Below are 12838 nucleotides of genomic sequence, written 5' to 3'. Positions count from 1 at the left end.
ATCTGGCTGAAGATGTTCCACACACATATGTGAACTTACTAATATTCATCTATCACCTGTTCTCAGAACATACCCTCATCCTGCCCCCCCACCCCCCCACCCTTTTTTTTAACTAGGGCTGGGCTGAAGAGAGCTGATTTTGTCACAACAGAACCAAGAACAGCCACCTGGGCCCTCAGCTGCTTTGCTCTACTTCTTTGTTATAAAAGTGTTAATAGATCTGTTTGAAAATAGGATTAAGAATTACTCCAGAAGACAATGCACATGATAAGATTATATTTTATTAGAGATCTTATATTACATATTCCCAAAAAGTTATAAAAATCTTCCAAGAGAAAAATATCAAAACCTGTTGATTTCAATGAGCAAAATAATCACAATGAAAGTAAACATTGTCTTCTAGACAAAGGACTGTGGAAACACTTCAGCACGAGTACAGCAAAGACACAGGGAGATAATTACAATGTCTTCTAACATCATACAGCATTTTCTTAAATCAATATTTTTTTTAGAATGCTGATATTTGAACCATGCACCTCTAAACAAAATTAAAATTTCAGAGAGTGGGGAGAGAGTAGCGAGACAGTCTTGGTCCACTGAGCATCTGTGATAACAGATGTACCAGGCCTAACCAAACAGACCCCCGCTGTCATGTCTGAAGTGTGGCTGGCTGCCCACGTGTGCCAGAGAAACCAGTTTCTGACCATAACCCTAAGCAAAAGACACCCTCTCTTCATTTCCCCAGTGTTGTAATGTGAAAATAACTTTAAAAAGCAGAAGCTTGCTGGTTACAGAGAGTTTCTGCTTCACCTGTGAATAAGGAGCTGGTGGCCAGAACACAGAGTGGGTCCCCTGTGTCTGCTGTTTTTGTTTATTATTTATGTCAGCCACTGGTTTCATTTGGCCTCATCAGAACTTCTGTAGTGATTAAGCATAGCCACTTAACCACAGAGCACAGTGAACATCCACAGGAAGGCATACACTTAAGATACAACAAGAAAATAGATCCTATTCATGGGACTGGCGCTTGGACGTCCTAGCTAGCGTCTGCAGAGGTTATAGGAGGAAGTGGTTTTGTTGTAGTTCAGTTGCTTATTCCCCGACAAATGAGGAAGGGAATGTACGTCACATGCGGACTGCATGAAATTACACCCTTGCAATGGTCCTGTCATTCTGGTATTTCCTTAGTGATTATAGGCAAAGGATTTTAGGAACTCAACAGAACAGCGAGTGTAGGAGCTGCATCTTGAGGAAGAATCCAGATGACTATCAGAATAAACAGTGAGGCAGAAATGCTTTTCTCTGTAATGGACTGGAATGGCAAGAGGTAAGTGGAGGTTTAAAGTCAAAGAATACTAAATTAGGTTAAGACACTGAGGAGAATTTTTCAAAAGTGGATATAGCCAAAGCATTCTTTCTATACCAAAATTAAATACTATTATTCTATTACAGAGACAATGATCTCAAATGACCTCAAAGGTCCCATGATGGCACATGGGCTAGACTAACACGCTGAGTTTACCACACACAAATGTTTGGAACGTGTTCTTTAGTAAGGAACATAAGATGAGCTACACACAGAGGATTTTAAAAAACAGTCTATTTTTAAAGCATTCTCTCTTTAACGCGGTTAAGTACTGTGAAATGCAAGAAGTATTGGATCTTGTGGGTTACAAAATCCTTGCTTCAACTTGCAGTTTCCTTGGCAGCAGCATATTTTAATTAGCAATATTTTTCTCCCTTGTTTTGTTTTCTGACATCTCAGTACATTCAAATAGTCAAAATGTTTAGAGTAACATCACCACAAATGTAATGACACAGATCAGGATGTGGCCAGCATTATCAAGCAAAAAATTTACATAATTGATGTGTCATAGAAAGTACCCACCCCCTACCCCAACCTCCCAGTACCCCACCTCCCAAACAGCAATATGGACAGTAATAAGATTTAACAAGACTTATAAAAAAATAAGGCACATTTATTTTTGATATGGTAATTTAAAAATAGAAAACCCCACCTTGGAACACCTGTATTCAAATGAGCTGTATAGAAAGACACCTTGTGGTACCTAAAATGGAATTGCTTCTTCTGTTTTAGTGACAATGGAATAAATTGCACCCATCCCATGTTGTCAAGTAATGAAAATACACCTCTTTTTCTACTGGTGAACGACTAAAATTATCACTTATTTTTTTTAAATGTGTGGGTAGGAAAGGGTAGCCAAGAGGTTCATTGGAAAAGAGTATGAAAACCAACTACATTTATCACAAGGGTTGAGGGATTGCACTTTTCCACATTATTTTAACATACAAAATATTCAAATTTGTATCAATGATTACAACTACTTTGGCCATTAAGCTGTTACCTACCAACTTCTTATTTTTCTTTCTATTTAGGTCAAATGGGTATTTTTTTTTTTAATAAAACATGATCAGAGATAAGAATACTTCTAGAGAATCTCTTTACAACCCTCAATGCAAACATAGTTAGCATTTAACCTGAGATACAGTCTGTTGAGGGCTTATCTTTCAATAGTTCTTCATTTTTGTTACCTCAGTTCATACTGATAACGGTAGCTGTGGGACAAATTCAGAGAAAGAAACCTTTTTTTAAAGCATGGCTTTTTCTTACTAGATTGGCTTAAAACAAAAACAAAACAAAAAAACAGAATCACAGACTTCATGTTCTCACAGTAGCCAGAAGCTAAAGTAATGTGCTTAGTTAGTGCACGTTAAACNAAGGACGGTAACAAAGCCAGAGTTTCTCTGCTCAAGGCTGAGTCAGGTCCATCGCAAGCGGATACGGAACGTGCTGATCTCCATGGGGCTCAGGCTGACTTCACTCACGTTCTGGGCGTCTGGAGGGGAGTGCATCAAGGACAGTGAGGAAGGGACGAGACTTTCCACAGCAAACTTGTTGAAAAGTTTCAGAACGGACATCTAAAAAAGGCAAGTGACAAGATTTGCAGATTCAGAGCGGTACTGAGATTTGCACATTCAGATCTGCCCCGGGAGACCAGGAGCACGTCTATAAAATCAATTTAAGGAAAGCACAGGAAGGAATATATTTATATGCTGAAGTTCCCTTTTGAGAACATGAAGGGGAGAGGACATTACATTCCCGAACACAGACCATCCCTGGAGACACATGGCTGTGAGCCGCTCCGCCTTGCAGTTCCTTTAGTTTTACATGAGGACATTTTCAATAAAAGAGTGGACATCTAAGAACCAAGAATTTCCAACAGTCCCAAGGACTTGAAAATCATCAGATTCTTTGGTCAATATTTCTCCATAATAATGGTGGTGATAAGACAATCCCTCCCGACCCCCTTTCCAACAGAATTGAAAAATAAGACAGTTTCATGATAAGAATGGCTTATTTTATTACGGGTCCCAATCTATAGAGACGTTAGGAAAATATATTTGTTACTTTATCAGGTTATCCTAAAGTGTCTCTTGGAATAATATCCCTTGATTATCCTTCTTAAGACTTAACAGATTAATTCTAGAAGGTTCCTTAGGTATATTCAGATCTTCAGTACCAGAGTGGAAACACACAGGAAAGTGGGGTAAAGACAACGCAAGTGAGCACTCTTCTCAGACCTCGGAACATGTAGAGTTGGGACAAGATTGCTTGACTCTGTTTTGTAGTGTAACCTATGGAGTTCTGGCAGAGAGTTGGCTCTGCCAAGTTGCTGGGTGTGCAGACCTAGCTATGTGCAGAGACCAGCCAGCTAACTACCTAACTACGTTGTGAGACCTGGCTCTCTTAGAGGCAGGAGACTGGATGTTCATCTTTCCAAGAAGATGCTGATGAACTGCCAGAAGAACTTGAGGAGAAAAATCACGAACAGGCAACCAGCCAGCAGGGTGCAGACTCAAGGGTTATCTGATCTCCACGGTGATGACTCATACACAAATCTAGATCAATCAGAAGACCCAGACACATTTATTTCTCCAAATGAGTCAACTGACATAGCCTCGGCACAGCCTCTAGTTGTGTTCAGTTATTCCGTTGACCATGGTTTTGATGCTTATGCTGTAACTTCACGGCTGTACCAGGCATCTTCCAGTATTTTAAATCTGCCCTAGCCTTTGTGGAATGTGGCTTTAAACTACCAGGGTCAAGCTACATGGTATGTGAGCACAGAGGGCCCAGAGGAGTTGAAATTGAAGACAAGAGGTGTAATGAGCTTGGCAGTCTCAGAGTAGAAGACCAAAGAAATGATAGAAACATGGCCTTCAAAAGTGTACAGATTGCAGCTGAGAAGAACAGTGTTTTGTGGAGATGAGAAATCGTGAGCTAGCTTGCACGCAAGGTGAACATCTGAGTTTGAGGCAGGAAAAGGCTATACTGTACTATCTGCAGAAAGTGAGAATCCCACAGCATACTGTCTTGACTAGCAAGGTAGACTCTTAACTTACCTTTCCCTGAGTAGTGGAACAGGGTAGCCCGATGCCTCTGCTGGAGAACTGGCAATCAAACCCTTTCCTGTGGAGGATCAAGGCTGCCTCATCCGAATAACCTTTGCCCATCTGGAAGTGAGAACACCAATATAGCATGCAAACACTGAAGTGATTATTTTTAGCACCTCACACACTCTTTGGTGTCGGCACATTTATTCAACAATTAGATACTACTAATTCATCCCTTCAAAGATTCCCTACTCACTGGCCCATTCTTTTCTCTTCTCCCAAAAGTCCATCAGCTTTACCTCAAAAGTCCTGGTTATGTAACTTCGTGCCTTACTTTCCCCCATGACCCTTAAAGGGTTAGAGTTCTTTTCATCCACGTATTAATACTGTTTTATCAAAGGATCTTCAAATTAAATCATTTAGGTTTTTATATATATATATATATATACACGTGCATTGAATAAAACACACCTAAATTTAGTCCCAGTTTGGTCACATGATGAGTTAACACCAGCCTTAACACAGAGAGGTACTTCTCTGTGAAACACTGCATTTGGGGGCTGCACTAACATTTTTAATCTTTACTGCATTGCTTCATTATTTTTATGTAAGAGACATTTAGATTGAATTAGGTAGGCTGGGCCTGACCACATTTATTAACTTGGTATGTCACTTAAGTTCACATTTCACTAGTCCTCCTGGGCAGAGGAAAACACCAAACATAACCAGTCAGCCAGGAGAAGCATCCCTATTCATATTTATTTATTGCAGCAAACTCTCTTGCACTCATCTTAAATAGTGATGCCATGAACAATTCAGATTCGGTGTCTATGAAGTTAGGACTATCTTAATATATTTTGTTTTCTAAAGTGTAAAGACGGGATCTGGGGAGGTGACTCCATGACGAAAAGCACTTGCCAAGTGAACCTGGTAACCTGGGTTCAGATCCCAGAACCTCCATGAAAAGCAGAGGCACAGTATACGCACCTATAATCCTGGCAGGCCCCATGAGAAAATGAGAGATGGACGCAGCAGACTCTCTGGACACTCACAGACCAGTTAGCCTGGCTTACTTAGCAGCAAACAAGGCAGAAATGAAGGAACCAACACCCGAAGGCTTCTTCTAACTTCCACTTGTAATTCTCCCCCCCCACAATCACATATAACTCACACACATACACATGATAATAAAATAAAGTGTAAAGATGTTTGTGCAGATGAGTTATGCCAAGGGGAGTCGTCTGCTGCTAGGCCAAGTCTGAACCATACCAGTCACTTCTCTTCGCCAGTCAGAGTCAGCACAACCAAGTTCACGGCCATCTTCACTAGAGGGCAAGCTCTGTGTAGTGCCCCACTGAGATATCTTTTCTGAGTAGCTGCTAGCATTTGCACTGGATTTGATGCTAAGGGGCCTGAGCAGAGTCTGGCTGGGAGGGCATACATTATGCTGCTTTGCACTGGTATGCTTTCAATGGCACTGCAGGATTTTGTTTGAAGGGAGGAAAAAAAATGCCATTTGAGAAACTGAGTCACAAGGTGACTCTGACCCACATAGCAGCTCTAAGTGTTTACATGATAAAGATGTCTAGTAAACCTTCAACAAAATGCTGTGCCCCGACATACACTTCACAGTGGAAGAACAGCACACAGAAAACCCTTCACTAATTATAAACAGATCACCATCTGAATAACAAAGAGAACTTAGTCCCTACCCACCATGGCACCTGGGAACAACTTATTTTAAGCATCTTTTGTCTATAAGATGAAACTAATGTTGGTATACTTTCTGCAGGAATTCATCCTCTGGATGACTGCTGAGAAATTCTGTCAATAGTGGTCTCACAGAGCTTCAAAGGACAGGATGTACTACAAAGACTAATGGCTCAGAACCTAGGTTGGACTCAGTCAACCTGAATTCTGGCTCTGTGCTCTGCAATTCAGTAGCTATGTTCAGTAAAACCAGGTTTTCTTTTTTTTTCTATAAAATCCAGAGGAAATAAAAAAAAAATCCAAAGATGTGGTCCAGTGTTTGACTTATGATGCCGTTGGCATGTTAGCTATTTGTATTTTTAATCATACAAAATAGGTGACTATTTTATAAACATTACAAGTTATTACAGATTTTTATTAACAAATTTCCCTACTGACTTTATAGTTTTTTTGCTAAAGAATAAGAGAACTGTTAAATTACATATCTATGGTTACATGTCAAGTCCCAGACTGTCTATATGTGGTCTCCCAGATTAAATGGCCTCTTAATCAAACTCTTTCAGAAGCACTTGCCACTATTAACTTAAAACACGCAGGATTTTTAACTCTCTGGACCATTTATAAAAGCTACTTAATCTAGTACTGTAGACTATTCCTAAGATATATACACACATGAGAGAAGTCTACATGGAATTGCCAAATGACCGGGAACAGATGCCCCAGACAGATATCTTTCACCAGCAAGTGAAGCTTCCAGTGTCAGGAATGGGTTATATTTAGTTGATTCTTTGGTCAAGGGACACTGTGGAGACTCTCAAACATTCTGGGCTACTGCCAAGGCTCACTGATCGCCTTCAGCAAACAAGAGGCAAAATCCTACTGCTAAAGGCACTACTTATGTATCTCAGTGAGTAGAAACTTGAGCTTCACTTAAATTGCTATTCATAAATTCATGAAATTACTATTCTGCTAAAGGAATATAGCAATAACTCCTAATGGTGTGTTATAATCATAGATCAGTGTCTTGCTCAGCAATCACTAGAGGAGCTTCCTCCAGCAGTACACAGGAACTAGTACAGAGAGCCACAACTGGACAGTCAGCAGAGGGTTGGAGACTTTAGAGCATTTATACTGATCAGGATGTCTCCACCAAATGCTCTCCCCTCAAGGCTCAGGGAGCTATGCAGAAGAGGAGGCAGATAGACTGTAAGAGTCAGAGGCAATGGATGACTTCCAGCCACAACAGGAGGGACACTCAGGAACTCCCAGAGACTGCGGCAGCGTGCACAGGACCTTCAGAGGTTCAAGTCAGAGGGAGAGATGTTGACACAACCTCCACCCCTAACCAAGGAGCTACCTGCAACTGACAGTCGCTTGCAAAGGAAAAGTTAGTCCTCTCCATTACCACACCTCAGGGCCGGTCCATGCCCAGGAGTCGTTGTACCGGTAACAACATAAACTCAATGGCATTGTGTAAACCTTTAATCTTACTTGCTCTTTTTGGCCTAGGCTTGGGACTCCTTCAGGCACTCCCTCTTGGAACTTCCACTCTGGAGAGGACATGTGTAAATGCTGGCAAACGACTGCCCCCAGCTAAACCCTCCGCCACAGAGAGCTGCCATTTCCAGCAGTGGGAGCAAGTCTGCCTAGTGCTAGTGCTGAGGTGGGGAAGTAGCTGTGGGCTTCCGCTACGCAAGAAGCTATGTGCAATGGACACACCTCAGGACAGGCACAATGCCCTGCAGCAGAGGCTAACACAAAACAAACCCAAGGGAATTTTCGTAGACTTTGGTCTCATATTGATTTATTTGGGAGGTTTTTTTTTTTAATCTTATTTGTCTTGTATTTGTCTTTTATAGTTTCTGATTTAGTGTTCTGCCTGTTTGTTTTAGAGAGAGGGGTGACGGACATGGAGTTCTTGAGGAATTCTTGAAGGATCTTGGATGAGTTGGAGAAAGAGAAAGCATGATTAGAATATATCCATGAATTTTTTTCAATAAAATAAAGTAATTCAAAAATGGGAAAACTGTTAATTTAAGTTGAATATACATTCAAGAAAACTTCATACATTCACATAGATATATGATGTGCTCTAAGAAAGCAAATAGACTGAAATAATTTTTTTAAAAAATCCACTAACATGTTATTAATATCAGGACATCAGAGAAGGAGAGAGTTGTGGGTGCACCAAGTATTATGGTAGACAACTGTCTGCCAGACAGGCCAGGTCACATGTAAGTGTGAATCACTGAGGTCAGGCTGGGTGTTCAACAGTCAGCAATCCTCACAGAAGTCATTCGCAGAGATAAGATCAATATACGCAGAACTTAGCTGTGAGGCCAGTCCTGCAAACGGATGCAGTGTGGGAGAGTGATCTTCACAAGGCATCCCTCAGAGAAAGCCAGTCATGAGGTTTTGAATAACCGTTAAGTTTCCGTAAACGCAGGGAGCTGGGTGAGAGCCCTTTAGTAGACCAAAACACTGTGGCAGGGACAGTGACAATTAACACACACTGAATGCAGGCTGTACACCACCACAGTGACAGTGAGTAACACACACTGAACATAGGCTATACGCCAGACAAGACATATGATGCTTTGCATGGACAAACTTACTTTATGCCATAACAGCCTTTATGATGGTTAACAAAATGGCTAATGAAATAATGTCCTACTAGCAAGTTTGGATATGCAGGAATATCCCCACCACAACGCATTCTCTCTTTCAGTGTCCGAGCAATGATACTCACAACCCTGGTTCAGTACCCGCAGGACCTTACCTAACTCACTGGTGACTACACTCTGTAAGAGAAGATAAGAAACAATGGTCCACAACGTTCCCAGCAGTGTTTCTCCCTTCTTGTTTCCATGATGAGTAACAGGCAGCACAGGATGAGCCCCACCTCTGATCAGACTCTCCAAGGACAGCACAGGCCACACAGCCTCCTTATAGGACCTCAAGGCGTTCACATATGAAGGCAAAGCTAAACACCTTGTAGGAAACCTTCTCTAAACTGCTCATATTCTTCAAGAATTTAGACATTTTTCGAAGCCTACTTAGTAGCCCATATAACACCCATCTTCACTGTATTCTGGCAGGGAGAGCCTTGGAAAATCCCACATTTCACTGCAAGTCCCAAGACCGAAGAAAGTAACTGGTAAAGATTCATTTTCCAGAACACTCATTAAAATGCCCAGTAACAGTTCTTAGTGTTGATGAACAAGATAAGACGAGGGATGTTAAGGGAAGGTGAGCAGTTGTTCTTAGATATGTACAACAAAGAACACCCACCCCTTCAATTTTCACCTTTCCAGAAGCTACGGAGATCAATAAAGCACCAATCAATTCTTATAAAACAGGAGAAACGAAAACCTCAAAGTGCCACTTATGAGAACGGGGGTGGTGGTATAAACAAGTGGAGAGAGAGAAAGAGAGTTTCACATTAGAAGCGGCACTGACTTTGAAATGATTGGTTAACTATTTGCAAGAACAGTTAACCTTAAAAAAAAATCACACAGAGAACAGAGCAATATGTGCGAATTAATGAGAATGTTACAACAAAAATAACAATGGAGTAAGTTGACAGAACGCGAGCTACATGTGATTTTTCAAAGCCATAAAGCAGGATGGCACCACCTCCCAGCTGGATGCTGGGCAGCATATCTCTCTGGCTTGCTCTGCTCTAAGAGTGATTTGTAGGTCCACCCCGTGGAGTTCTGGCTCATGATCCATCTTCCCATGGGAGCGGCAGGGATCTGAATGGGAATAGCCCCCACTGGCTCATGTGTTGGTGGAACTATTTGGGAAGGATTAGGAGGTGTGGCCTTGTTGGAGGAGGCATGTCCAAAGCCCACACCATTCCTAGTTAGCCTCCTTTTCGACATCTCCTGATTGTTGTCTCAAGATGTGAGCTCTCAGCTACTGCTGCAGTGCTGTGCCAGCCTGCCTGCTTCCATGCTTCTTGCCATGATGACAATGGACTAGACCTCTGAAACTGCAAGCATGCTCCAACTAAATGCTTTCTTTTTGTAAGGTGCCTTGGTCATGGTGTTTTAGGACAGCAACTGGGAAGTAACTAAGATGAGTCTTTCAGCATCCTCTCTACCAAAAATCCCTTTTCCTTAAAGTGTTATCCTTTCTTGGTGCCCTGGACTTTCCTGCTTAGTATACTCTAGCAGTGTTCATGTTACCCAGGTCGAAACCTTTAAGGAAGCTTCCCCTGAAGTGTCTGATGGCAAAGGGAGGGCAGAATGATCAAGAGAAGGAGGCCGACAGAAGCGAAGGTGATGAGGCATGTTAGGTGAGAAGGTTAGCAGTTACATTTGCAGGCAGCAGCTGGAATGACCTAGCTCACACCACGCTCTGTGACAGGGCTCCTGAGGCGCCTGTCATCTCATTACACATACACAGTATGGAATTACTTTTCAAATACAGAAAGTGCAAGTATAAATATGCCTATATGAAAGCATAAGCTCATCTACTGGTAACAGGATGATGCCCACAAGCTTGGAACTTTCGCAAACAGAAACAGTAATTCTAAAAAAGATCAAACACCTTCTGCGTCCACAAACAGGCCTCAGAAACAGGCCTAATAGGGGGATTTTACCTTAATTTATTCTCTAACCCTTATTTTAAATGGAGGTAACTTATTAATTTCTAATCTTAAATGGGAAGGGTTTTCTAAATTTTTATTTGAAGCTATTTTAAATAAATTATTTTAAGTAGTTATTTAAATTGTTATTACATGTCTAGGCTCTACTATCTATAGACAAACAGAACCAGAATCATCAAGTTGGGTACATTTGTTACAATCTTTGTTTCTGAAGGTCACGGGCATGAGCTCAATTCAGAGAATCTGGAGACTGGGACTCAATTTAACCATAGAACCACCTTCCAGCCCAACCTGGCGTTTCACACTCACTGCACGCCCAGCCCTCCCTTGACCTCTCTCACTGCTCTCTGAACTCATAATTCTTTTATCCACGGTCAGCAAGAACCAGGCTGAAATTTAGAACTGAGTGGCTATGGATGGGGTCTGGGCAGAAAAGGTGCCCCATAATACCACTACCTGCAGCTAGCAGGCAGGAAGGGTCAAGTGCCTCTGTCAGACCTACTGGGAAAATGTTAAGTGACACACTGGCAGTGTGAACCTTGGGTATCTCTCAGACCCTGATATCTACATCAACAGGGCTCTGTGGGGAAGGAGTTACAAGGATCCAGACGATTCACACTGTCATATACTGAATGCTGCCAGCACGTGGAGCCAGGAAGCCAACTCAGAATCCTGAAATGGAGGCTATGATTCACCAGTCAATCCCTCTCTAGCTCTGCTGGCATCTTGTGGAGTTACAATGGCTACATTTTTAGGCAGCTTCACCAAACAATGGTCTTTCCTTTCGTAAAGGTTAAGGGACAAAGAGCAACGTTTTATAGGTGTCAGTGGACCGGTCAATCTCCTGTGCTCTCAACTCTGAACACATGCTCAGAGTCCAAAGCTAACACAGGACCTGGCCAATAGACCCGATCACACAGAAACAGCCTCGTGCCTTCGGTTCTGGTTCCACGCCAGCATGGGACAATGCCGCTGACATTTTGGTACTTCCTGTTCAGATCTGGATGCATGCTTGCTCTCTATTCCCTCTGCCCCAAATCTGTCCTTGCTCCTCACAGTCGCATACTGTAAGCATCATTAGCATCAACTGCTGTTTTATTGGGTGTCCCTGTCTTCCAGAGCATTTCCAAACATCATTTTGCTTCTTATAACATCCTTGGGGCAGGTACGTCTGACACAGACTAAGCTAAGTCAGCAGTCTCAAGGTCCATGAGAAGGCAGGTGGCTGCAGTCAGTAGAGTGTCTGTAGCCTGGACAGAGCCCAAATGCACAAGGGCATCAACTAGTCCGGTAGGAAATCGGATTTTCCCATGGGTGGTGCCAACTGGCCTTAACTGTCAACTTCATACAGCCCAGCATCATCTACAGGGAAACCCCAGAGTGAGGAGCTGTCGTTAACAGTTGGTCTGTGGCTATGTCTGAGAGGAATTCTTTTGTCTGATTGAGATAGATGGATGCAGTCCACTGTAGGCAGTACCATTTCCCCAGTAGGTGGTCCAGGGCTATAAAAGAACACTAGCTCATACTGCGAGTAGGTCAACAAGAGCCCTCCATGGCTTCTGCTCTAGGTTCTTAACCTTGAGTTCCTGCCCCGACTTCCCTCAGGGAGAGACTGATACCTGAGAGTGTTAAACTGAAATAAAACTTTTCCTCCCAGAAGTTCCTTTGGGCCAGAGTATTTTATCACAGCAACAGAGACAGAGGCAAACTAGAACAGGAAGTAATTAGACTCCTATAACTGGAAGACGGCCAACAAAAAGGCCATAAAGTTGCCATTAAAAAGCAATGATGTGAAAACAGGCCAGTCTTGGACTACAGAGGTGTCTCTACTCTCCAATGAGCGACTTGGGCAACTAGTGAGACTCCATGAAAAGCACGCCTTTAACACAATTCCAGGAGAGGAGTCATCTATAAATGAGGCTGAGGGACACTGGGCAGAATCCCCCCAATTGTCAGAAGGCCTTGGCTTTCTCAGGCAGCTAATGAGCCCTGCATCTATGTCAAGATGTAGCAACCTGTGCTGTGGAACCTTTCCTGCCATTTTGTTCCCTTTCAGCTTATGAATTTGTGATGTTACCTCAAAGACGCTACCTGCCCCTC

At 42.4% G+C, this 12838-nt stretch overlaps 1 protein-coding gene across 2 annotated transcripts in view; it reads right to left on the bottom strand.

The window, feature by feature from the left end:
- Positions 1 to 261: 261 nt before the first annotated feature.
- Positions 262 to 12838, bottom strand: part of Man2a1 (mannosidase alpha class 2A member 1) — a 157114-nt gene continuing 144537 nt past the window's right edge. Inside the window, exons 21-22 of one of the 2 annotated variants that reach the window (XM_021185720.2) lie at positions 4426 to 4536; positions 262 to 2940 (exon numbers count right to left, since the gene is read on the bottom strand). In XM_021185720.2, the coding sequence (XP_021041379.1) occupies positions 2782 to 2940; positions 4426 to 4536 (270 nt within the window). In that variant the 3' untranslated portion in view covers positions 262 to 2781. The remainder of the gene's footprint in view (positions 2941 to 4425; positions 4537 to 12838) is intronic. The other variant, XM_029471006.1, reaches the window with a different exon arrangement.

The sequence above is a fragment of the Mus caroli genome, chromosome 17 (assembly GCF_900094665.2).
Source record: "Mus caroli chromosome 17, CAROLI_EIJ_v1.1, whole genome shotgun sequence".
In the NCBI taxonomy this organism is placed as follows: domain Eukaryota; kingdom Metazoa; phylum Chordata; class Mammalia; order Rodentia; family Muridae; genus Mus; species Mus caroli.
This window is presented reverse-complemented; position numbering and strand designations above follow the sequence as displayed.